The following is a 23935-nucleotide window of genomic DNA, read 5'->3' as shown; positions in this document are numbered from 1 at the left end:
ACAGATGATGACCTCCTTTCATCTCACTGGAAACAAGTGGAAGGAAATCTGAGTGGTTTTCACTCTTCAGTCTTATTTTAGTTTCATTGAGACACTTTGAAATCTTTTATTAATATTTTTGAACTATTTTATTTTTATATTTGTTGTCTTCGTTTTAATTTCATGTACAGTTTTAGTCATTTTTCTGTGTATTTTATTTTTATTTTTTTAATTATATCTTTATAGTTATTCATTTTTATTTCAGTTTTAAAATGAAATAAAATAAGTCTAAGATTTTTGATATTTTATTTTTGATTGTATTATTTAATTTATTGTTTATTTTATTTAAAGTAATATATATTTTTTTAAGTTTCAGTTTTAATTGCACTTTTAGTTAAGACCTTTTTACTGCAATTCTGAATTTATATCTCGCAATTTTTTTTAAGCCTAAACAAAAAATTTTGAGGAAAAGAATTCTGAATTGTGTGAAAAAAGTTGATTATCTTCCTATTATTTGCATTAAAATATTCACTTGCAAATTCAAACTACTTCAGTTGACGATGATGATGTCACTGTTACATTTGCATATTGATTTGTGATTGGTCACTGTCATCTTTGCTCGACACTAGTGATGAAAACATCACTAATAAGAGCTCATCCATAATGTGCACTATTGAGTGGTTATGATGAATTAGGCGGCTAATAACAGTGACACAAATTCTTGTACTGCTGCTCAAAACACTGTGTGTGTGTGTGTGTGTGTGTGTGTGTGTGTGTGTGATTATTGAGCCTCTCCAAGGCCACTGAAACCCTCCCATGATCCCTATTACACACACACACACACACACACACTGTGAAGCAGGTGTTTTAATGTGGCAGATCACAGAGACTTCTAACAAAGATCAAAGTAATTTAAAATGCTTTATACTCTCTCTGTGTGTGTGTGTGTGTGTGTGTGTGTTGAATATTCAAGTAGCTCAGACTGACTACAGCTCTGCTCAGAATGCTGCATAGCTAAATGCTTTCAATAATTGACCATTTGGAAAATATGAAACATCCTTATTTCATCTTATTTATATCATTTAACATCAAAAGGAACTCTTTTTAAATTTACGTTCCTGGTCTTGTTTTATCAGTGCATGTTATTCTAAAATAATATATATAAATAATTAAAAAATAAAACACAACTTGCTTTGTCCAGGGCTATTAATGTTAACTAAAATAATAAAAAACATTACTTGAAATAAAAAAAAATCACTAAAATCTAAAACCTCTGTCCTATTTTTCTGCTCCGCAGTCTTCCACGTTTAATTAAGACAGATCAAACGTACCTTATTAAAACTTTGTTTCATAGTTTAACTCTGCGTCTAGTTAATAAATTTGCATATTTAAATGAACATTTTTATTAAAGATTAAGTGTGATTAGCATTCAAATATTCAGCTTTCAAACTCAGACTACTTCTGCGTGCAGTGATGATGTCATTGGTACATTTGCATACTGGTTTGTGATTGGTTGGCTTCAGCTGCTCCTTTAGGGCTTAAAAGACGTTGATATTAATAATATAATGCAGCTTTACAGCCGAAATTTGAGCATTTAACACTTTAAACACAAGCTTCTTGAAACAGTCTGTGCTGTATGAATAAATATGTGCTCTTTCTTGCATTTAATATTCATATTTACCTGTTTTACCTGAAAACCTGCATAAATGAAGAGGTTTCTGTATATTGATGTGTGACAGGTGATCATCTATCAGAGCGGCCAGGTCTTCAGTTTAGCCAATCACATGAACGGCCGCGTGGGCTTCGTCTCCATCATGCCCAGCACAAGTGCCTCGATCTTCATCAATAACACACAGCTGTCGGACACAGGGACGTACCAGTGTCTGGTCAACAACCTTCCTGACCGCGGGGGGCGCAACATCGGCGTCATCGGCCTCACTGTGCTGGGTGAGGCACGGGAACATATATATTATATTATAATTTTGACCCATACAATGTATTTTAGGCTATTGCTACAAATATACCCCAGGGATTTCATTATAGAGCATAGTATTCTGTCTGCATGATTCTTCTTCAGTCTAACTGTATCCCACAATGCAATGCGGTTTGCTTGACCTTCAGTTTCCAGTGTGGTGAATGAACAAGAGAGCAATATAAACAACAGTTTTAAAATCTCTTTTCTTGACTTGTTTTATTATAATTTGATGGATGCTTTTTTCTTAAACAAAATCCGATCATAAATAAGCTGCGTCCGAACAGTACTTATAAACTGTTATAGATTTTATTTATATATGGATTCAGCTTTTGGATTTTTGTATTTTTGTATTTTTTTTTTTTTACTATTTAGATTACATTTATTTTTAAAATTAGCTTTAGTTTCATTTTACTACTTTTATACAATTATAGTTTTATTTATATTTCGAAATTAGCTTTTATATTTTTAGTTTTCATTTTAATTTGTTTTTATTTATTTTAGAATTTCCCAATGTGCTCATTATTGTATTTGATATTGTTTTAAATATTACTATTTAGGTTTCAGTTGTTTTTAATTTTACTATTATATTTTGTATTTTTATATTTTGAATTTGCCTTAATTACATTTGTAATTTTTGCTTTAGTTTTAGGTCATTTTAGGTACTTTTTTTTTTTATCATTTTATTAGTTGAAGATATTGGTTTAAGTTTAACCCTTTCTATGCTATTGTAGTTTTTTTTTTTTTTTTTTGCTTTTATTTTATATTTTCAGTTTTTATTTTAGTGACTAGAACTTGTCAGTTAACTATTAATTACTATTTAGTTTTAATAAATTTTTTATTCCGTTTTAGTGTTATTTCAGTATTATTTATTGACACATTACACACAGGTGTAAGACGCTGATCTGTTCTCTCTCTCTGCGCCTGCAGTTCCTCCGTCCACCCCGTCCTGTCGTGTTCAGGGGTCACTGGACGTGGGCAGTGATGTGATGCTGTTGTGTGGTTCGGACGAGGGCATCCCGACACCCACCTACTCCTGGGAGAAGCTGGAGTCGGTGCCCAAACTGCCCCACAATGCCATGCAAGGTACCAAACTCCTGCTGTGACCTTTGACCTTCCCGGTTCACCGTGTGTGTCTGAGGTGACCTGACCCGTTCTCTCACAACGTCACGCTTCAGAACACGGCTACAGAATCACGCTTATGTTTGTGAAAGAGTCTCTTCTGCTTATCAAAGCGTCATTTATTTGATTAAAAATACAGTAAAATTGTGAAATATTTTTGCAATCTAAAATAACTGTTTTCTGTGTGAATCTGTGTTAAAGTGTAATTTATTCCTGTGATGCACATCTGTATTTTCAGCATCATTCCTCCAGTCTTTCAGTGTCACATGATCTTTAGAGAATGGCTGTGGACAGTAGCCTTATTCTAAAGATGCTGTTATATTTTTATGATTAATAAATCAATCAAGTTTTTCACGGCTGTGAGAGACATTTTTACTTTCTCAAACTGTAACAGAGATTCAGCCCTGATGCAAAACTACGATCGTACTGCCATCTAGAGTCCATTCAGTTTACTGCAAAATCACTCTGTACTTTTCTAGAACAACAGGATTCGAGATCATTAGTTGTTTAAATGTATTTATTTCCATATGGAGACTGTTATCAAGTGTGATTTCATCCACAGTCCTACAAAGTACAGTAGTCTTATACAGTAGACAGTTGACAAGAACATATTCAGATCTTGTAAACAGGAGCACAATCTAAATGCATTATTTATTTAGTATTCTCAGTGTCATCTGTTAATGCTTCCACATCAGGAAACCTGTTCTCATATTGGTGTCCCTCAGATGTTTTACTGAGTGTTTTGTGTTGCTCAGATCAGATGCAGGGTTCGGTCACGCTGAGGAACATCAGCTCCAGCACATCTGGACTGTATCAGTGCACGGCTTCGAACGCCATCGGGAAGAGCACCTGCGTCCTCAACCTGCAGGTCGTGGCACGTGAGTCACACTTATTTGCACTAATTCGGTTTTATTATTTTCCCTGATTCCATTTTTCCATTTTAAGGTTTGCAGAATGTTATTTTCCATTTACATTTTTTTGGATTCTGTTTTAAAGGTTTAATTGCATTTTAAATAATCAAAATGCATATTTAATCAGTTGAATTCATGCAAATTTTGTAATTTCATACTTTATTAAAATGTTTACCATTGCCCTATAATTGTAAATTGTAAATATTACATTTGTAAATTGTTATGGAATATAATTTTTTTTTTTTTACTATTTTTATTCATATATAAATATTTTTTATTAATTTTATTAATTTTATTTTAATTTAGTTGTATTTTATTTTCATATCTACAGTACAGACCATACATAAGTTTGGAAACATTACTATTTTTAATGTTTTTGAAAGAAGTTTCATCTGTTCATCAAGCCTGCATTTATTTGATCAAAAATACAGAAAAAAATGTCCTTTTATGATATAAAACACATTTTTTATTAAAAATGATAGTTATCAAATGAAGGCATAAAATGTAATCGTAAAAATAACTTTCTATTTTTTTTTGGCAAACAAACTATGTGCTAAATAACAGGTTTACTGATCAAATCAAAACATGGAGGAAAACTGTGATATTCCTTTTAAAAAACTGAACCTTTATTATAAGGCTGTAGTGAAGACCTTTGAGTTTCTGTCTATATTTGATAATAATCATTTGTGTTTTAATATACACTTACAGCAGTCATGAAAAAAAACATGGCTAACTAACATATTAATTAACTTACAATTTAAAAACAGTTTATTAAAAGTTTAACATTTGATTTTTTTTTTTTTTTTTACCAAATTCTGACATTCCACATCATGCTGTAAATATGAGTGCATACTTCAGATCTGTGCACAGACAGTGATGATGGGAGACCACACAGCAGTTATCAGGTTAGATCACACGTCCGGTCTGGTGTGTGACCTCACAGCCGTCTCTCTGTCTCTGATGTGTGACAGCGCAGTCTCAGAGCATCGGTCTGATCGCAGGAATCATCATCACTGCCATCCTGGCGCTCCTCATCTGCTCTTCACTGGGGCTCGTCACGCTCTTCTACTGGAGAAACAAGAACAAGTACGAGGAGGAGGAGATTCCCAACGAGATCAGGTGTGTCTTTATATCATTATAAAGTTCATTTGAAACAACTGAAACATGAAAGATCATTTTAATATGATGAAAACAAGTATTTCTTGCACTTTTAATAATAAGAGTTTGAAAAAAAAAACTAAAAACACCTTCACAGTCACCTAGCATAATATAATATGTGACCCTGGATCCACCAAAAAAACTATGTATGGGTCAAAATTATCTATTTTTCTTTAATGCCAAAAATCATTAGGATATTAAATAAAGATCATGTTCCATTAAAATATTTAGTAAATTTCCTACTTGTAAATAACTTACATTTTAGGGAGCATATAACTGCATTTATGAATTGTTTTTCATTGACAAAATTAAATTTGCGTGTTAAACTGACAGCCCTAGTCTTAATGTTTATATAACTTAAAAAAAAAAATTATTTCCGTTTCTTTACAGAAATATTTTACAGCATAGTTGTAATTCACAGAAATTTCCCACAACCCTCATTTTAACTCTTTCCCCGCCATTATCGAGTTCTCTCATTTTATACAGGAAAACGCTTCCCCGCCGAAATCATATTCAACATATATTCAAGTGTTGATAAAAAAGTTTGAATAAACCAGATTTATTTTTGTTTAAAAGTAGAGGCTTCGATCTTTATGTTGGTGTATTGCATATTCATACAGCAAAATATACTGGAGGCCATGCAATTTAAGTCAAAAATTGGTGGTGGCTGCCAACTTTTTTCAAAAATGCTGGCCCGGGAAAGAGTTAAAAGTTTTTTTTGAAATATCTAAATCAGTGCTGAATTGAGATCTTCCCATCCCACCTCACACAGGGAGGACGATCTCCCTCCGAAGAGATCCTCATCGGTTAAAGCGTTCCAAGCGGACGCCTCGTCTTCGGAGAACGACACGCTGACGTCCACCAACACCTACAACAGCCGCTACTGGCACAACCCCAAACCCAGCTACGACACCAGCTCCTACACGCGCTACAACGGCGACACGCGACAGACCTTCAGCGCTGGCTCTAACGCGGCGGGAAACGTGCCCTACACCAACGGGAGCCACACCCTGCCGCCGCCCAAGACTCTGGTGGTCACCACAAGCTCCGCCCCCTCGCCGCCCGTCATCGCTCGCAGTAACGGCTCCCTGAGTCTCCGCCCACCTGCCGCCTCGATGCCAGCCGTGACACACGGACAACAACACACGCACTCGTACGCCGTGAGCCAAGCCACGCTAGAGCGCATGGGTGCCGTTCCCGTCATGGTTCCGGCGCAGAGCAGAGCCGGTTCCCTCGTCTGACGTGACGGACGAAATCATAACTCTTTTATAACCGAGTTCAGCTGATGCCAACTAAAACTAATTCCTTAAAGTCCCTTGTTTTTCATATACCCTGTTTGATTGTTAGTTTATTCATTTTTTAAGTCGTGATGATAAACTGGCTTTGCTGCAGGCAGATAAAAGAGCCTCAAAATCACGTATTTCTCGAACCCCATCAAAAAGGTCTGAATGTGCATGATGCTTTGTTTGATTCGAACACAGCTTTTAATAATGATTTTTAACACTCAAAGAGGAATAAGTGTGCGTTTTGAAGTGGATGAGCGTTTTTCGGCGAAGTGACTGTGGCCTTCGATTTCAGATTTCGTTTGAAAGAAGAGTCTTACATTAACAATCCTAATTCAACACTACTGAATAGAGCCGTAGTCTACCTCTTAAACACTACAGATGTCTAATCCATAGTCTAGGTCTCATCATGGAGTATTACAGGAAATCAACTTCAATCAGGTGCTGCTTTCAAACAGGTAGCTGCATTTATTGTTCTCTGTTACATGACTGAGAAATGTTTGAGATATTAACACATGCACTGTTTATTTGGTTCATTTGTTGCTTTTTTTGGTTGTTTTTTTAAATACTGTAAATATTGTAACTACTTGTAGAATAGAATGTGAATTAAAACATTCTTTTGCCCAATTTGTACTTGTGTTTTTATTAGGGGTGCTGCCGATCCGATCACCAATACCCATCTTTTTAAAGTCTTCATTTTATCATGTAGAATTATTCATAGAGATGATCCAATCAAGATTTTTAGACATTTATCCAGGGCCTGAAAAAAAAGTTGAGGGGTGGAGGGGACCATTTTTTTGACATTTTAAAAAATATATATATTCACCTAAATGTTTGATTATGCACTGTATTTTTGTTTTTACAATTGTGTTGTTGTCGCACAATTGCTTACACTGTGCAAGCCTGATTTTGTCCACTGTATGTGAAGTTCACACATCACACACGTTTGCAGTGCCTATGTAGTCCATGTGTGGTACAGAAGCAGCACGGACTGAGTGGGAACGGTTAACATGAGCACAGAAAAATATGCACTGCAAACAAAGTAATGTGTTTCTGTGATTATTATGTGTGCGCTGCAAGTGTGCATGTGTGCATGGTCTCCAGGAAAGTGCACGAGCGTTCAATGGTTTAAACACTGGCAAAAACTTAAAAGAACAAATCTAATTTACAAACTTTAGTGACGATGCAACACTGACTTGATAGTGCAAGTGACAATTCATGTGTCAACTGTAAGTCAACTAAAGGTTGGCAAACAATTACATTTAGTTCATGAAAGTGACAAAACAAATTTATCTCTTTAGCCCTGGCCGATTATCGGCACCGATATTAAACTTTTGTTATGGTTATCACTTTCAGTCTTTTTAAAAACCGATTTGCAGATTAAATAATTAAAAAAATTATTGCAATTATTAATTAAAAACAAATAAACAAGATCAGCCTAGATGACAAAAAGTAACACAAAAGCATAATTTTAATAAAAAGTAACACAGTTACTTTTTAAGGAGTAACACAATATTGTATTTCATTACTTTTAAAAGTTACTTTCCCCAACACAGTATAGGCTGACAAACAATTACATTTAGTTCATGAAAGTGACAAAACACGTTTATCTCTTTAGCCCTGACCGATTATCGGCACCGATATTAAACTTTTTTATGGTTATCGCCATCATTTTCAAAACTGATTTGCAGATAAAATAATTAAAAAAATTATAGTAATTTTTTTAATTAAAAACAAATAAACAAGCTCAGCCCAGATGACAAAAAGTAACACAAAAGCATAATTTTAATAAAAAGTAACACAGTTACTTTTTAAGGAGTAACACAATATTGTATTTCATTACTTTTAAAAGTTACTTTCCCCAACACAGTATAGGCTGACAAACAATTACATTTAGTTCATGAAAGTGACAAAACACGTTTATCTCTTCAGCCCTGACCGATTATCGGTGCCGATATTAAACTTTTTTTATGGTTATCGCTATCAGTCTTTTTCAAAACCGATTTGCAGATTAAATAATTAAAAAATTATTACAATTATTAATTAAAAACAAATAAACAAGATCAGCCTAGATGACAAAAAGTAACACAAAAGCATAATTTTAATAAAAAGTAACACAGTTACTTTTTAAGGAGTAACACAATATTGTATTTCATTACTTTTAAAAGTTACTTTCCCCAACACAGTATAGGCTGACAAACAATTACATTTAGTTCATGAAAGTGACAAAACACGTTTATTTCTTTAGCCCTGACCGATTATCGGCACCGATATTAAACTTTTTTTATGGTTATCGCCATCATTTTCAAAACTGATTTGCAGATAAAATAAATAAAAAAATTATAGTAATTTTTTTAATTAAAAACAAATAAACAAGCTCAGCCCAGATGACAAAAAGTAACACAAAAGCATAATTTTAATAAAAAGTAACACAGTACACAATACTGTATTGAATCACTTTTAAAAGTTACTTTCCCCAACACAGTATAGGCTGACAAACAAATACATTTAGTTCATGAAAGTGACAAAACACATGTTTATCTGTTTTTTTTATACAGTAATCTGGTTTGATTTAAACCGTTATTGTTCGTTCAAAGGTTGTGTGTGTTCATATGTGTGCAAACACTGTCTGTCTAAAGGTCGATGCTGTAGTGCAGTACAAATAGTGATTTTTAGGACTGCTGTCTTCAGAAACACTGAAATAGTAAAAGTGAACCTGCTCAGGACTGACCTAAATCGGGTCAAACGACTCAAAAAGGTGAGAAAATACAATTACATTTATACATTTAGCAGACGCTTTTATCCAAAGCGACTTACAGTGCATTCAGTCTAAACATTGTTTTATTAGTATGTAAATACTATTGATTATTCAAAAGAACAGAAAACAATTCAAAGATCTGTGCTTGAATGCTTTCTATTTGATTTTGGGTGTTTTTTATTGACTATATTAATATTAAGCTGTGCTGTAGATATTAACTACTGTTGAATAAAATTTAAGACCTGTTCAGACTGAGAATTATAAATATATTCTAACAATATCATTCCTCTGTGTCGTTATCTTTATGGTTATTTTGAACTTATTCTCATGGAATTAGTACTATTTATGTTTGTTATTATCGTTAAGGCCTGTTCATACCATGAACAACAACCACAGCAAATTGCAATAACTATATGAGCGTAAACCACATAAACAGATGTTTACCTTGGCAACAAATTTAGGTTGTAAAAACATTGGGGGAACATTGTTTTGAAATGATTCTGAACAGGATATAACATTATTTAAATGTTACAAAAATGTTTCTTACAATTTTCTGCTGACTTTATTTTCACCCGAAATGTAATAGTATTTGAACGATTAGGTGTAATATTATAAGAATGTTCAAATTACATTTTTTTTGTGTGATTTGAATGTTATTTTAATGTTTTTTCAGTAACCTTCTACTAATTTTATTTTTACCCAAAATATAGCGTTATTTAAATGTTTATTTTTTATATTCTAAAGATATAAATGTCCATTTTGTTTGTGAACATGATTTAAAGGTGACTAAAACATTTTTTCTCAAAAGTCCCAAAAAATATTTACCCAAAATATTACCTTATTTGAAAGTTTATTTTTAATATTCTAAGAGCATTAAATTTCCAGTTTTCATGATTATAAAATTTTAAAAAAAGAGTACAAATAATCTCAAAATACTTTAATGATACACAATTAATTTAAAGAGAGTTATGTCTCAGGATGGATTGCATGGTTTAAGAAACTTGAATTAATGCTGTCATTTATAACAAATCTTTTTCAAACGTAAATTAAATGCTAATTACAACAGGCATGGTCTTGATATTGAAAAATGCAAAGGATGTACAAATTTTAGAAATGCTGAAAAAATATTGGGAATCATTTAAAAATCCGCTGATCATGGTTTCGAGTATCAATATATCTCCACTTTCCCACTTGACTTTTATCAGGTTAGATGGCATGATTTGGAAAGGTTTATTCCAACAACATTCTTATAGTTGTGTGTAGACTCCACTTAACACGATTTTTTAAACTCTATCATTATGGTTATAGTTTGTGGTGTCATCAGGCCTTCAGTTTTGTCTTGTTTATCAGATTCATTTACTCCAAATCTGCAGTTTCTTGATGTCTGAATCAATGAGCTGGATGATTCTTCTCTTAATTCATCTGACCTCAGCGCTCCAGTCACCAGGTGATCTATCTGTCTGTCTGTCTGTCTGTGTGTGTGTGTGTGTGTGTAATTATATCTGACTGTGTGTTTGTCTCTGTCTGTCTCTGTCTGTCTGTGTGTGTGTCTGTGTGTGTGTGTGTGTTTATGTCTGTATGTGTGTCTGTCAGTCTGTCTATCTGTCTATCCCTGATCAAGCGTGTGTATTGTGTTCAGTGTTTCTGGAGAGGCGTGATGCTGTTCATCTGCTCAGGAACCGAAGGGCAAACGTCTTCCTGGAGGAGATGAAGCCTGGGAATCTGGAGCGGGAGTGTTATGAGGAGCGCTGCTCTCTAGAGGAGGCGTCCGAGATCTTCCAGAGCAGAGAGAAAACAGTACAGTCACACCACATCATCTTATTCTGCTCTGCATGGCCTTCTTGTGCTCATATATGGAGATTAATTATGATCTTGATGTATCATCCGGTTCAACAGATCAGAATCTTAGTTTCTAGGCTCTTTTAAAGCAGTGCTTCTACATTATGATTTATTACTAGTGACCCTAGACCACAAACCCAGTCATAAGGGTCTTATCATAATTTCTTGAGAAATCACCTTTAAACTTGTCCAAATGATGTCCTTAGCAATGCATATTACTAATAATAAATATATAATTACAGTAGGAAATTTACAAAATATCCTCATGGAATTATTTTATTAATATAAAAAAATCTATAATTTTGACCCATACAGTGTACTGTTGGCCATTGCTACAAATACACCCATGCAATTTATGCTGGGCTGCTTTGTGCTCCAGGGTCACATTAGTAGTAGTATTTACTAACAAAATAGCAATTTCTATTTCTATTACAACCCTTTTGAAATATTTCAGGCATAAAAAATAAAAAATAATAATATTTCCTCATACATCCAGCTCAGATCATATCTTGATTTTAAGATTTTTATGCTTATTGTTATTTATGTATTTAATTGCATTATATGTTCAGATCATTTAAATCTCATCTTACTAAGACATTATTGTAGATATATCTGTAGTGACGACTGATTTTAATATAATTTTAAAATGCATTTCAAGCATCAGAATTCTTTTTTTTTTTTTTTTTTTACAAAATTACATAGTTTGAGTTTCAAAATAAAGAAAGTTCCCTCCATATTCTTATTATATCACACTTTATGAGCCATAAAAGTCTGATGGATCATATGATACTCAAAAAAAAAAACTTGCTAACTTTTTTATGTATTTTAATAAACGTTTTCATAAAATTAAAAAAGTAAATGAGAATCAATGCTTTAAAAATTTATTTGTAAAGTATTAGAGAGTAAAAAGATATTTGTATGACTTAAAGATTCTTCTATGACATCACACCTTTTTAAAAACCTCTTAAGTTCTAAATGGAACTTTTATTTTGAAGAATCCAATCACATCATTGTCGTCTGACTCTCATGTCCTTGTGTTCTTTTAGATGGAGTTCTGGTACAAATATCAGAGTAAGACTTTTCTCGATTCACCATTTTCTGCATAAACTGATTGTGATGGAGCTGATTGAGTTGTCTTCCTGTGTAGATCTGAATCTGTGTAGATTTAACCCGTGTCTGAATGGAGGAATCTGCAGCGAGAGCCGCGGCATTCGCGAGTGTCTCTGTCCTCCGCAGTACAGCGGGACGAACTGTCAAACAGGTTCATTCGTCTGCGTTTACCGCACAATACACACTGCATAGTTTGAGCTGTTGACTGCTTAGTCTTTCTCTCGAGCAGCCAGCAGGTTGACCGTGTGTCTGTGTGTCTTCAGAGGTGTTTGACTGTAAGTTTAAGAACGGAGGGTGTCTGCATTACTGCAGTCAGTCGGAGCAGACGGCTGGTGTTGTGTGCAGCTGCGCAGACGGTTACCAGCTGGATGAAGACGGACGCAGCTGCAGTCCATCAGGTACAAACACACACCTCTACTCAACTCAAACAAGTGCTTAAACAAGCAGAATCCATTTAGTAGAATTTATTGCATTTATAAAAAATTAAAACATTTTTTTTTTTTTTTTTACCGGTGAATCTTAATCTTGTTTCACTTTGAAATTCATTATTTGGGCATTAAGAAAAATAAAACAGAGCCTTTTTAGGACCATTAACATGATTAGCACTCTGACTTCATTTTTTATTATTATAGTTATATAACATCTTTTTAATCACAAATTTACATCACTAATGTCTTATTGTAGTCTTTATTCTCAAAAATAGTTCCCATTACAGTGTATTACAATATTTTGTTACATTAAAGACAAATATGATAAAGATTTATATCTGTATATGATATATACATATACAAAATTCTCGAGCATTTAAAAAAAAATTATAAACATGTCTATATAAATATATTTATACACTATAGATAGAAAAATAGATGCATTTATTTTATTTTATAATTAAAAAAAAAATTCTATATAGTTTTAAGTTCTAGATTTTAATTGTAACTTGGTTTAGTTTTATTTATGTTAGTACTTCAAATATTGAGAAATAAGTTAAAATTTTTAATAAATTCTTTATATTATTTAATTTCATCTGTTAAAAGTTTATTTAAAATAACGAAATAATATATTCTATGCTTTAATGTTTATTTTTATTTAACGCCAACAACTTATTTATAATTATAATCTTTTTTTTTTAGGTCAATTAATATTTTTTTTAGGTTATTTTTTTTTTTAACTACATGATAAATGACCTGTGGTTGTTTTTATAAGAGTAAACACCTAACACACTGATGAGATGTATCTGTGTGTGTGTGTGTGTTAGTGCAGTATCCGTGTGGGAAGCAGTGGATTGGTGGGATCATGTCTCGCTCACTGGATGATGTTAGCCTCACGGATGCTGATTATGCAAACCACACCCACACCACGACAAACTCCTCCCACTCATTACATAAAAACAGTTCACTGGTAAACACGACTCACAAGCCAAACCAAACCGATCCAGCATCACAGGAGCTGTCTGACACAGGAAGTGACATCAGCGGCGTGAACGAGGACTCACGCATCGTCGGAGGTCAGCTGCAGGGTCAGGGCGGGAGTCCGTGGCAGGTGAGTGACGTCTGCGATCATTCAGGAGACCGTCATCGCTCTGAATGAAGAGCTTGTGTTAAATGACCTGCACCGCATCATCTGCAGGTTCTTCTTCGTCGTAAGGATGAGTACGGCTTCTGTGGGGGGTCTCTGATCAGTCAGCGATGGGTCGTGACGGCAGCTCACTGTCTCCAGCAAACACCAGATCATGTGACCATCGGTCTGTAGCACCCATTCACATCTATATGAGTGTGTGATAAAGGATTACAAATCACTTTCATGAGGAATTATGAGTGTGTGTGGGTGTGTGTGTATATATATTAGTTTAGTTTTTTTTCTAAGTTCAAAAGAACATTCATTTGAAGTAGAAATCATACTGTAACATAATACATTTACTTTTTAGATTAATTCATTAAATCCTAATAAATAATGTTAATTAAAATATTAATGTTCCGCTGTATTTTCAGTATTTAATTTTTGTCACGTATTTTTCCTAAAGGAATAATGATTTTATATATAATTATATAAGTATGCAAGTGAAAGGAAGGAATGAGTAAATAAATAAATACAGGAGGAACATTTTCTACACCAATATCTGTAATACTTAATACAACAGATATGTTTTATTTTTGTAAAAAAAAAAAAAAAGTTTAATCATTATACAGCATGCATTTGTTGTGCTTAATTTATTCTGATGTAAAAAAATCATTGTTTAAGATGATTATTCATGCATTACAGTAATAAGAATGAGATTCTTGTTCACATTATAGTTATAAACATTTGTTAGGAAATGCTTTGGTTGTAATGAAAAAGGTCACACTGCAATATAACAGTAATAAATCTTTATTTAATAAAGTTATATCTATCTATTGTTCTATCTATCATTCTATCTATCTCTATGTGTGTGTGTGTGTGTGTGTGTGTGTGTGTGTGTGTGTGCATGAGTGTGTGTTTTTTTGCAATGATTGAAATACTATTATAGTGTTTGTTAATATTTTTTTTCAATTAATTTTTTATAGATGTTATTCTCTGTTTTCTGTAATCAAGTTTTTTTTTTGTCTATTATGATTATATATATATATGTATATAGTACTGTTTCATGCCTATAATAGTTTTTATTAGGCTTTAGTTGTTAGTAGTTTTTTTTAAGTTGTAGTTATTTTTGCATGTCATCTTAAACTAAGCGAATTAAATATGTAATCCGAACGACTGACAAAAATTTAATTTTTATTTGTATTTCAGTGAAATTAAAAATGTTTTAGTCTGAGGTAGTGATAATAATCCATATACCGTATTTTTCGGACTATAAGTCGCACCTGAGTATAAGTCGCATTAGTCCAAAAATACGTCATGATGAGGAAAAAAACATATATAAGTTGCATTTATTTAGAACCAAGAGAAAACATTACCGTCTCCAGCCACGAGAGGGCGCTCTATGTCTTCGGTGTAGACTACAGGAGAACTGAGCAGCATACAGCGCCCTCTGGCGGCTTTAAACGGTAATGTTTTCTCTAGGTTCATTTCTCTCGGTTCATGTCAAATTAATTTTGATAAATAAGTCGCACCTGACTATAAGTCGCAGGACCAGCCCAACTATGAAAAAAAGTGCGACTAATAGTCCGGAAAATACGGTATATTATATACTATACATATAAGCATCATCAAATTAGATTCGATTGTTTTGGGGAGGGTTGTAATGTTGCACTAATCCCAGACGTGTGTTTGACGTTCCCGCAGGAGACTATGATAAGATGCGTCCAGACAAAGACGAGCAGAAGATCACGGTGCAGAAGATCGTCGTCCACCCACACTTCCACGACTACACCTTTGACAGCGACATCGCTCTGCTCTATCTGTCCTATCCGGTCACTCTGGGGCCCTTCTCCGTCCCCGTCTGTCTGCCCGATGCCAACCTGGCCACGCGGCTGCTGAAGCCCGGGGAGCAGGGCCTGGTGTCTGGATGGGGCTCCACGGGCTTCCTGCGGCTCTCCTCCCGCTTCCTGAGGAAGGTGGTGCTTCCTGTGGCCGATCAGATGAGCTGCATCAACTCCACCGAGCACGTCATCACCGACAACATGTTCTGCGCCGGATACCTGCTGGAGGAGATGGACGCCTGCACAGGGGACAGCGGCGGCCCCTTCGTAGTCAACTACAGGGGCACCTGGTTCCTGGCCGGCGTGGTGAGCTGGGGCGAGAGATGCGCCGCCGAGGGCAAATACGGCGTTTACACCCGAATGGGAAACTACTTGCCCTGGATACGTGAAGAGATGATGAAAGAGGAATCGGGACGCAGCCGGAGCCAGTCCACTACTGAAGCTCAAAAACACCTGTGACCCAACTGAAGGTCTAGAGAGTTATACAGCATCTGAAAGCTGAGTAAATCATCTTTCCATTGATGTATGGTTTTTAGGAGGACTATATTTGTCTGAGATACAATTATTTGAAAATCTGGAATCTGAGAGAGCAAAAAAAATGATAAAATCATCTTTAAAGTTGTTCAAATGAAGTTCTTAGCAATGCATATTACTCATCAAAAATTTGATTTACAGTAGGAAATTTACTAAATATCTTCATGGAACATGATTTTTGGCATAAAAGAAAAATATGTAATACAGTGTATTTTTGGCTATTGCTATTTTTATACCCCAGAGACTTCAATTTATGCATTTAGCAGACGCTTTTATCCAAAGCGACTTCAGGCTAACAATTTTTACCTATCTATTTTATGATTTAAGACTGGTTTTGTGCTGCAGGGTCACAGATACGATTTAAAAAAAATTTTTTATATATTTTAAAACAGCAAAAATGTGTGAATTATAAAATATATTTATGTGAATACTTTATATCCATTCATATTTTTGGGCATTTAAAAAAAAAAAATTTTAAAAGAGCAAAATATATTTACAGTGAACATAAATATGGCAAATTATTATTAGTATTATTATTATTATAAAAAAATATCAAGCAGCTTTACAATGTAATCCATCTGGAATATATATATATATATATATATATATATATTTTTTTTTTTTTTTTCTTTCACAAATATCTTATATATTTTAAAATAAACAAAACATATATTTGCTGTATATATTTATGTAAATATATTTTCTGCATATGTTTGCCCATTTTTTATTATTTGTATAAATATATGCATATTTTTATTAGCCGTTATGATTTAGTTAATGTAACATACAGATACAAATATATTTCAACATAAAAAGAATGGACAAAACATGTTTCAAAATATATTTACATATCATTCAAAATGTATTTTTGAAAGCATTCAAGCATATAAAATATTAACTGAATAACCCTTTTATTTTATTAATGTGTTAGTAAATGTTGAAATGAGTGAATATTTGTTTCCATGTTAGTTAATGTGGTTTATTAATGTGCATTAATGGAAGCTTATTGTAAAGTTTTATCAATGTTTTGCTTCTTATGGTTCAAAAAAACATAATTGACCAGTAGTTTATCTGACATGCTGTGCTAATTATGCAAAACAATAATAAATATCTGTTCTGTAAGTGGTTTTAATATAATAATATATTTTTTAATCATAATTATGGTTATTTTTATTTTCATTAAATGTCATCTTTTCTGCAAATACGCTCCTTACGTGAAGGAAGTGCATTTTTTAGCAACCCAAAAAATACATTTTTTTTTTATATATATTTCAGAACATACACTATGGATTTGTCAATACAGATCTGATAATATATGATTAAATGCTCAAAATAAAATTTTAAATGTGTAAAAATTATATATTTTTAAATTAGTATGAGTACATTTTGTTGGAAAGTTTCAATTAAAAATTCAACAAAAAAAAAAATCACATGAATTATGTTTCATATACATCACAACACATTTTTTGTCATTTCCCAACAAAAGCAGTCGAGATTTATTTCTGTATTATTTACTGAATACAATTACATTACAGTTTTAAAATAGAAACATACCACCATCCGATATCAATAAACTGGACCATTTGTTCTGAGATCATACATGCAAATAAAAGACAGAGGAAAAGAAGAAGTAGAAAAGGTCAGGAGAACAGGAGTAAAACGCCGGACGTGGAAACTCTTTATTATGAAAGGTACATCAGAACTAAAGGAGCAAACGCAGCTAGAGGACAGACACACGGCATTGTGGGAATCGCTGGAGGATCGAGGACTGCACACAAACACGAGAGACGTCAGAGAGGCATACGGTTCCCCTCCACGCTGATCTTCACCGCGTGACCCGTCTTCGTCAGACGCTTGATGTCTGCGATCCGCCGCATCTGTTTATCCACTCGCGACATGCCCTTCTTCAGCGGAGCCTGAGAGAGAGAGAGAGAGAGAGAGAGAGTGAGTGTGTGTGTGTGTGTGTGAGAGAGAGAGTGAGTGAGTGAAAGAGAGAGAGACAGAGAGTGTGTGTGTGTGTGTGTGTGAGAGAGAGAGAGTGAGTGAGTGAGTGAAAGAGAGAGAGACAGAGAGTGTGTGTGTGTGAGAGAGAGAGTGAGTGAGAGAGAGAGAGAGAGAGAGAGTGTGTGTGAGAGAGAGAGAGAGAGAGAGAGTCAAAAACACTCGAAAGTTTTTTTTTTTTTTTAAATGGAACCAATTACAAACAGACAGAAAAATAGTGAAATATTACAAAATTAAGTCAATTCTGAATATGCAGTCACAAAAAGTGAAAGTTAAAAAAAACAGGAGTTACAGAAGTCAAATCAAGTCAACTACAAATATGCATTAACTCTAACTTACTATAAATCCAAAAGAAGCCAATAAAATAAAAAATAAAAAGTAAAAATGATAAAGCTTAAAATTAAAAACACACCTTTTAAAAAGGACACTACTACAATCAAAAACAAGGCAATGTCAATGGTGAGGAAAGATATCTCATCTTTTACAGAAAACACTTCCAGACAAGTTTTTACGGCTTTCTGTGTTTTCACTGTTATACTCTGGGGGGCGCTATTACACATCTTCTGAACGAGACCAAAACCTCCCGAACACAAACACATGTGAAGAGGACGGAGAAACAAGCGATTTCTCAAATATCTCTATAATCTCTGTAAACAGATGCAAATATGCAAATAATGTTACGGAGTTAAACGTTGATCCAGGAAATGTCTGAGCATGCTTTGGAGGTGTTGATGGGAGCGATTTACTGGATTTATGCTTTGATAATCATACTGAATAATATCCAGGTGTAGCTTTTGATAAAAAAAAATATTTTCTCACCTTTTTGCTTAAAATTAAGATTTTTTTTTAGGAAACTTACCTATATTCAAGTGTTGATTATAAAAAGATGCTTTAAGCTAGAATGAAACACATATTTTTGTTTAAAGGTAAAGGCTTCGATCATTGTTGGTGTATACTGGAGGCCATCAAATTTTAGTGAAAATCATCAAAATCGCTGGCAGGCAAGTTTTTAAAAAAGTGCTGGCGAGGAATGAGTTAAAAGACAACAACAACAAAAAAAAATACTAGTGCAGAAAGAAAATCTAAAAACGGGTCTAAGAAATCAAATAAAAATTATCTACAGAACAAGCAAAATTGAGTCAATTAATACCAAGGCTCTGAACCGGATCGAGGAACGAAAAAACAAAACGAAATTTTGACAGAAACAGAAACGAAAGCAAATTTTACAGTTCCAAACAGAATTGAAATTTTAAATTGGCCATTAATCGGTTAATAACATTAATTTATCGTTCCATTTAATATTTGAAATTCGCTGTCAACCAATCACAAATTCCGCTAGTTTTTTCGGGAAGGGAAACTAAACAGCAGAAAGTAGTTTTCTTTATTTTACAAAACCTTTAGTATTAATTGCTTTGCAAAAGCTTGACAGCTTTGAATAATGTCTGATGTTTTATGTCGATGAAAGTACAAACATATATAAAATATTATATATAAATAAATTAATATTTTAGCATCCAGAATACGTCGGGAATATGGAAATATTTAGGACTGACATTTTATAGCCTAAACTTTATATGATTTGTTTTGGAGAGAAACTAATAACTGTTTTTAAAATGTTTGTGAACATTTTGCTTTAGACTACAGGCATTTTGGCTTTCATTATTTGGGAAAGCAGTAGGGCTAATAAAATGCAAAGTGAGCCACAATTTATGTTTTTTTTTTTCACTCAATACGCAATCTTATACAAATATTTTTTTTTTTTACAATGCAGCAAACATTTTTAATTATCTTGAAAATACTTTGATTTCTTTAAAGTGTTGATAGAAAATGTATATAATATATAAAATATTAAATGTATAAAAAATATATATTTTAAAATGTATACAAACAGTATTTAAAACAACTGGAAACTACTATATACATAAAAAAAAGAGTTTTGTTTTTTTATGAAAAAAAGGAAATTAGTACTACCACTACAATCCAAATCAAATCCTGTGATGACTACACACACACACACACACCAGGCTGTTATCGTAGGTCATGAGCATGTTTTCATTATTAATTCATTATAAACATGTCAAGAACACACAGGCCTGAAGGCTGGAAACTCAAACGCTCTCATACACACACACACACACACACACACACACTGCGTTTGAGAAGCTGAAAACATCCAGAACAGCTTGGGTTTGTTTGAGGACCGCTTTATCTCCTGTTAGTTTGTGAACGCTCTGCTGCATGCAGCACCATGCAGACACTTACTGCCCCCTCAGGCAGGAGCGGGTAACTACAGCGGCATTCGGTTTCCCTCAATGCTGATTTTAACGGCTCCCTGCGGCCGCCGCTGCTTCCTCTGCTCCACGAAACGCCGCTTGTGCTTCTCCAACAGGCTGATGCCTTTCCTGAAGCTCCTCTACCAATCACACAACAGTAAACAAACTCCTCCACCAATCAGGTACAGAGGGGGGATAAACCTCTACCCTGCCTCACTTCCTGTTCATTTGAGCATGAGACGCTTGTCAATCATTGGTCTATAGAGTTAAGCTCCGCCCACACATATGCCCCGCCCACTCACCCGGTTGGAGTCCCCATCCACGTTCCATTTGGGCCGAACCACATAGTCCTTATTGGAGGGCATGGGTACACGAGCTCGAGCACAGAAGCCCGGGTCACCCGGACGCAACGCCCTGATTAACAGAGAGAGAGATATTAGATCACATAAACCAAACTGTCACGGAGAGCATCACTTAAAAAAATAAAAAATTTATTACACAAATTAGATTTTTTACATTATTATACAATTAATTAGTTATAAAGAAATATAAAGTGATCATTTTAATTAATTATAATAAAAAATTAAATTATACAATGCATCTTTCAGTTATTATACATTTTCTTATAACAAAATAATAATTTTCATTAATTAACATTAGCAGAATTATTATAAGGAGTTACACAAATTATACAATGCATTTTAAAATTATAATTATATAATAAAACATTAAATAATTCATAAATTTGCATAATTTAAATAACAAATTACAATTATAATGAATGTTTATATATTGTATATGTTTGTAAATATTAATAATTAGTATTAACAAAAAATATTAAAATGAAGGATTATATGATACATTTACATGAATTATATAATATAAATATGACAAAAATTATAAATATAAATTATATGATTTTTTAAATTATATAAATATTAAATTATATATTTTTTATGATAATAAAATACTAAATTATAATTATGTTAATAAGAATTAATCATTTATTTAAGTTAAAATGAAATACAAAAAGTATACAATATTTTCTATTTATAATTATTACTTATAAAATAATATTATAATAAATGCACACACTTTCATCAATTAGCATTCATACAAATATTGAATACTGAAATAAATAATTCTATAATATATTTTTAAATTACATGTCATTAAAATAAAATATTAAATTCTAATTTAAATTAAAAACATTTCTTAAAATAATGCAATAATGCTACATTATAATTTTCATTAATTAGCATTAACAGAAATATTATAAGGAGTTACACAAATTATACAACGCATTTTAAAATTATAATAATATAATAAATACATTATAACAAATAAAATATTAAATAATTCATCAATTTGCATAATTTAAATAACAAGTGACACAATAATAAATGCTTACATATTGTAAAATATGAATGTAAATATTAAAATATGAAATTAATAATTTTCAACAATTAGTATTAGCAAAAATATATTAAAATGAGGGATTATATAATGCATTTACATGAATTACATAATATAAATATAACAAAAATGATCATTATAAATTATAAGATTTTTTAATAATATAAATATAAATTATATAATTTTTAATATGATAATAAAATACTAAATTATAATCATGTTAATCAGCAGGAATACAAAATGTAAAATTATAATGAATTACAAAAAGTATTAAAAACATTTTGTTATAAATTATTATTTAAAAAAAATATTATATTAAATATCAATTTCATCAACTAGCATTAATAAAAATACTGAATATAATACATATAATAATTATATAATATATTTTTTTAATTACAATACATTTCATTATAATAAAATATTAAATTATAATTAAATTATAAACTACATATTTAAATTAACAAACAATAATGCAATAACACCAAGTCATAATATTTTTGATTAACTAACATTATAATTAATAATTACACAATAATTACTAAAATATTAACTTATTTTTGCTATTGCAATTGTGTGTGATTAATGAAATACACAGATGTGGTGTTAAAGAGACTGACTTCTCCTCTCCGGTGAGCACTTTCTCCAGATCTCTGCGAGGAGTCTGTCCTCCTGAACTGTGGGAGGAAGCAGAAACACACACAGACTGAGAGCCAGCCAATCAGAAGGAAGCATGATGAAGATGATGATGATGATGCAGAGGCTTACAGGCTTTCAGTGCTTAACAAACTCAAAATGAGAACAAACACACACAGAATGGGGCGACAGACAGGCTGAGTTTGGGGTTAAAGGTCAAAGGTCAAGAGTCATCACAACTGAGACGGAAAGTACAGAACAGAATCTAAGTCGATAGAAAAGAATGTGGCCAAATGGATCGATAGAACAGGACAGAACATTAAAAGAATCAGATTCAATTGTACAGAATCATCGAATCAAACTGAATCTGAACAGAATCAAATCACACCGAATCAGTTCGAATCAAGTCAGATTAAAAGATTCTATTTCATGCCATCAGATTTGGTTTCAAATTCTTATAATAAAAATAATAATAGCAATAATAAAATATTACAGTATTTTTAAATCTATACAGTAAAACAGAAGTTATTTTTAAGTAAATGATTGTATTATTGTTATAATAACTTAATGTTATAAATGTTGAAACAATAAAAAGGTTTTTTTTAATTAAACAAAATAAAAATATTAGAACTATTTCAAAGTAAAATTGGTATCTTATAAATAATACAAAAATAATTAATAATAATATATTTTCTTATTTTTGACAAACTATAAAATTACTAGTATTTTCAGCTGTATAAAAAAATAATAATAGAAAATATAAATTCAAAGAAAATATGGCATTTAAGAAATATTAACAATAATAATTGTAATTATTATTGGATTATTACACTAAAACCATACAATTCCACAACTAACATTTATGGCTATAATATTAACTTATTTTAATACATATTTTATTATTATTCTTTTAGACTAAAACAAAACTAATAGTATTTATAGCTATAATAAAAATATTAATTTGAATAATAAAAAAAATAATACTAATATTAGATAATATGAAAAATTATTACACAAGCTCAAAGAAAAAATCTGGCATTCAATAAAAATTAATGCATAAAAATTATAATAAAACAATATTTATTATTATTTTATTATTACGCTAAAATTATACAATTCCACAACTAATATTTATAGCTATAATAATAATAATAATAATAATAATATTATTATATGAATAAATTTCTTAATTTCATAGTCGAATTATGCCATAATCATGATTTTCCAATTAATAGCACAGCCCTAATTCTATATTCTAGAATCTGATCAAATAGAATAGAATTATTGTTTCTTACACACACACACACACACACACACACACACACACACCCAGTGTTAGAAACTGTTGAACTTAAGACGGTCCAGAAGGGTCATGCTCTCTCTCTCTCTCTCTCTCTCTCTCTCTCTCTCTCACACACACACACACACACACACAGAGTGAACCTGAGAGCGGGGGCAAAGGCGTCCAGCTCTTCTCGCCTCTCAGACGTCTGAGGCTCACTTACACACCACAGGAAGAGGAAGAGGAAGAGGAAGGAGGGACAGAAT

At 32.4% G+C, this 23935-nt stretch overlaps 3 protein-coding genes across 6 annotated transcripts in view; 2 read left to right on the top strand and 1 right to left on the bottom strand.

The window, feature by feature from the left end:
* Positions 1-7052, top strand: part of LOC128028598 (immunoglobulin superfamily member 11-like) — a 53969-nt gene extending 46917 nt beyond the window's left edge. Inside the window, exons 3-7 of the mRNA XM_052615863.1 lie at positions 1719-1926; positions 2882-3037; positions 3829-3951; positions 4956-5103; positions 5915-7052. Coding sequence (XP_052471823.1) covers positions 1719-1926; positions 2882-3037; positions 3829-3951; positions 4956-5103; positions 5915-6383 — 1104 coding nt within the window. The 3' untranslated portion in view covers positions 6384-7052. The remainder of the gene's footprint in view (positions 1-1718; positions 1927-2881; positions 3038-3828; positions 3952-4955; positions 5104-5914) is intronic.
* Positions 7053-9056: 2004 nt separating this feature from the next.
* Positions 9057-17183, top strand: LOC128029091 (coagulation factor X). Of its 3 annotated transcripts, none has more exons than XM_052616602.1 (9): positions 9057-9183; positions 10557-10630; positions 10823-10980; positions 12069-12093; positions 12170-12283; positions 12396-12530; positions 13388-13671; positions 13759-13873; positions 15391-17183. In XM_052616602.1, exons 2-9 carry the CDS (start codon positions 10564-10566, stop codon positions 15984-15986), a joined length of 1494 nt encoding a protein of 497 aa, XP_052472562.1. In that variant the 5' UTR covers positions 9057-9183; positions 10557-10563; the 3' UTR covers positions 15987-17183. The 3 variants fall into 3 exon arrangements, with proteins under 3 accessions (XP_052472562.1, XP_052472563.1, XP_052472564.1); XM_052616603.1 differs by having other exon boundaries at positions 10534-10630; XM_052616604.1 differs by lacking the exons at positions 9057-9183; positions 10557-10630 and having other exon boundaries at positions 10857-10980; positions 13393-13671.
* Positions 17184-17716: 533 nt separating this feature from the next.
* The window catches only part of LOC128029090 (protein IWS1 homolog), a 12320-nt gene continuing 6101 nt past the window's right edge, over positions 17717-23935 (bottom strand). Inside the window, exons 13-15 of one of the 2 annotated variants that reach the window (XM_052616600.1) lie at positions 22372-22428; positions 20638-20749; positions 17717-17977 (exon numbers count right to left, since the gene is read on the bottom strand). In XM_052616600.1, the coding sequence (XP_052472560.1) occupies positions 17852-17977; positions 20638-20749; positions 22372-22428 (295 nt within the window). In that variant the 3' untranslated portion in view covers positions 17717-17851. Of the gene's footprint in view, positions 17978-19849; positions 20476-20637; positions 20750-22371; positions 22429-23935 lie in introns of those variants that run through there. The other variant, XM_052616601.1, reaches the window with a different exon arrangement.

The sequence above is a fragment of the Carassius gibelio genome, chromosome A15, assembly GCF_023724105.1.
Source record: "Carassius gibelio isolate Cgi1373 ecotype wild population from Czech Republic chromosome A15, carGib1.2-hapl.c, whole genome shotgun sequence".
Classification (NCBI taxonomy): Eukaryota; Metazoa; Chordata; class Actinopteri; order Cypriniformes; family Cyprinidae; genus Carassius; species Carassius gibelio.
Note: the sequence above shows the minus strand (reverse complement) of the source record. Positions and strands in the feature narration are given on the sequence as shown.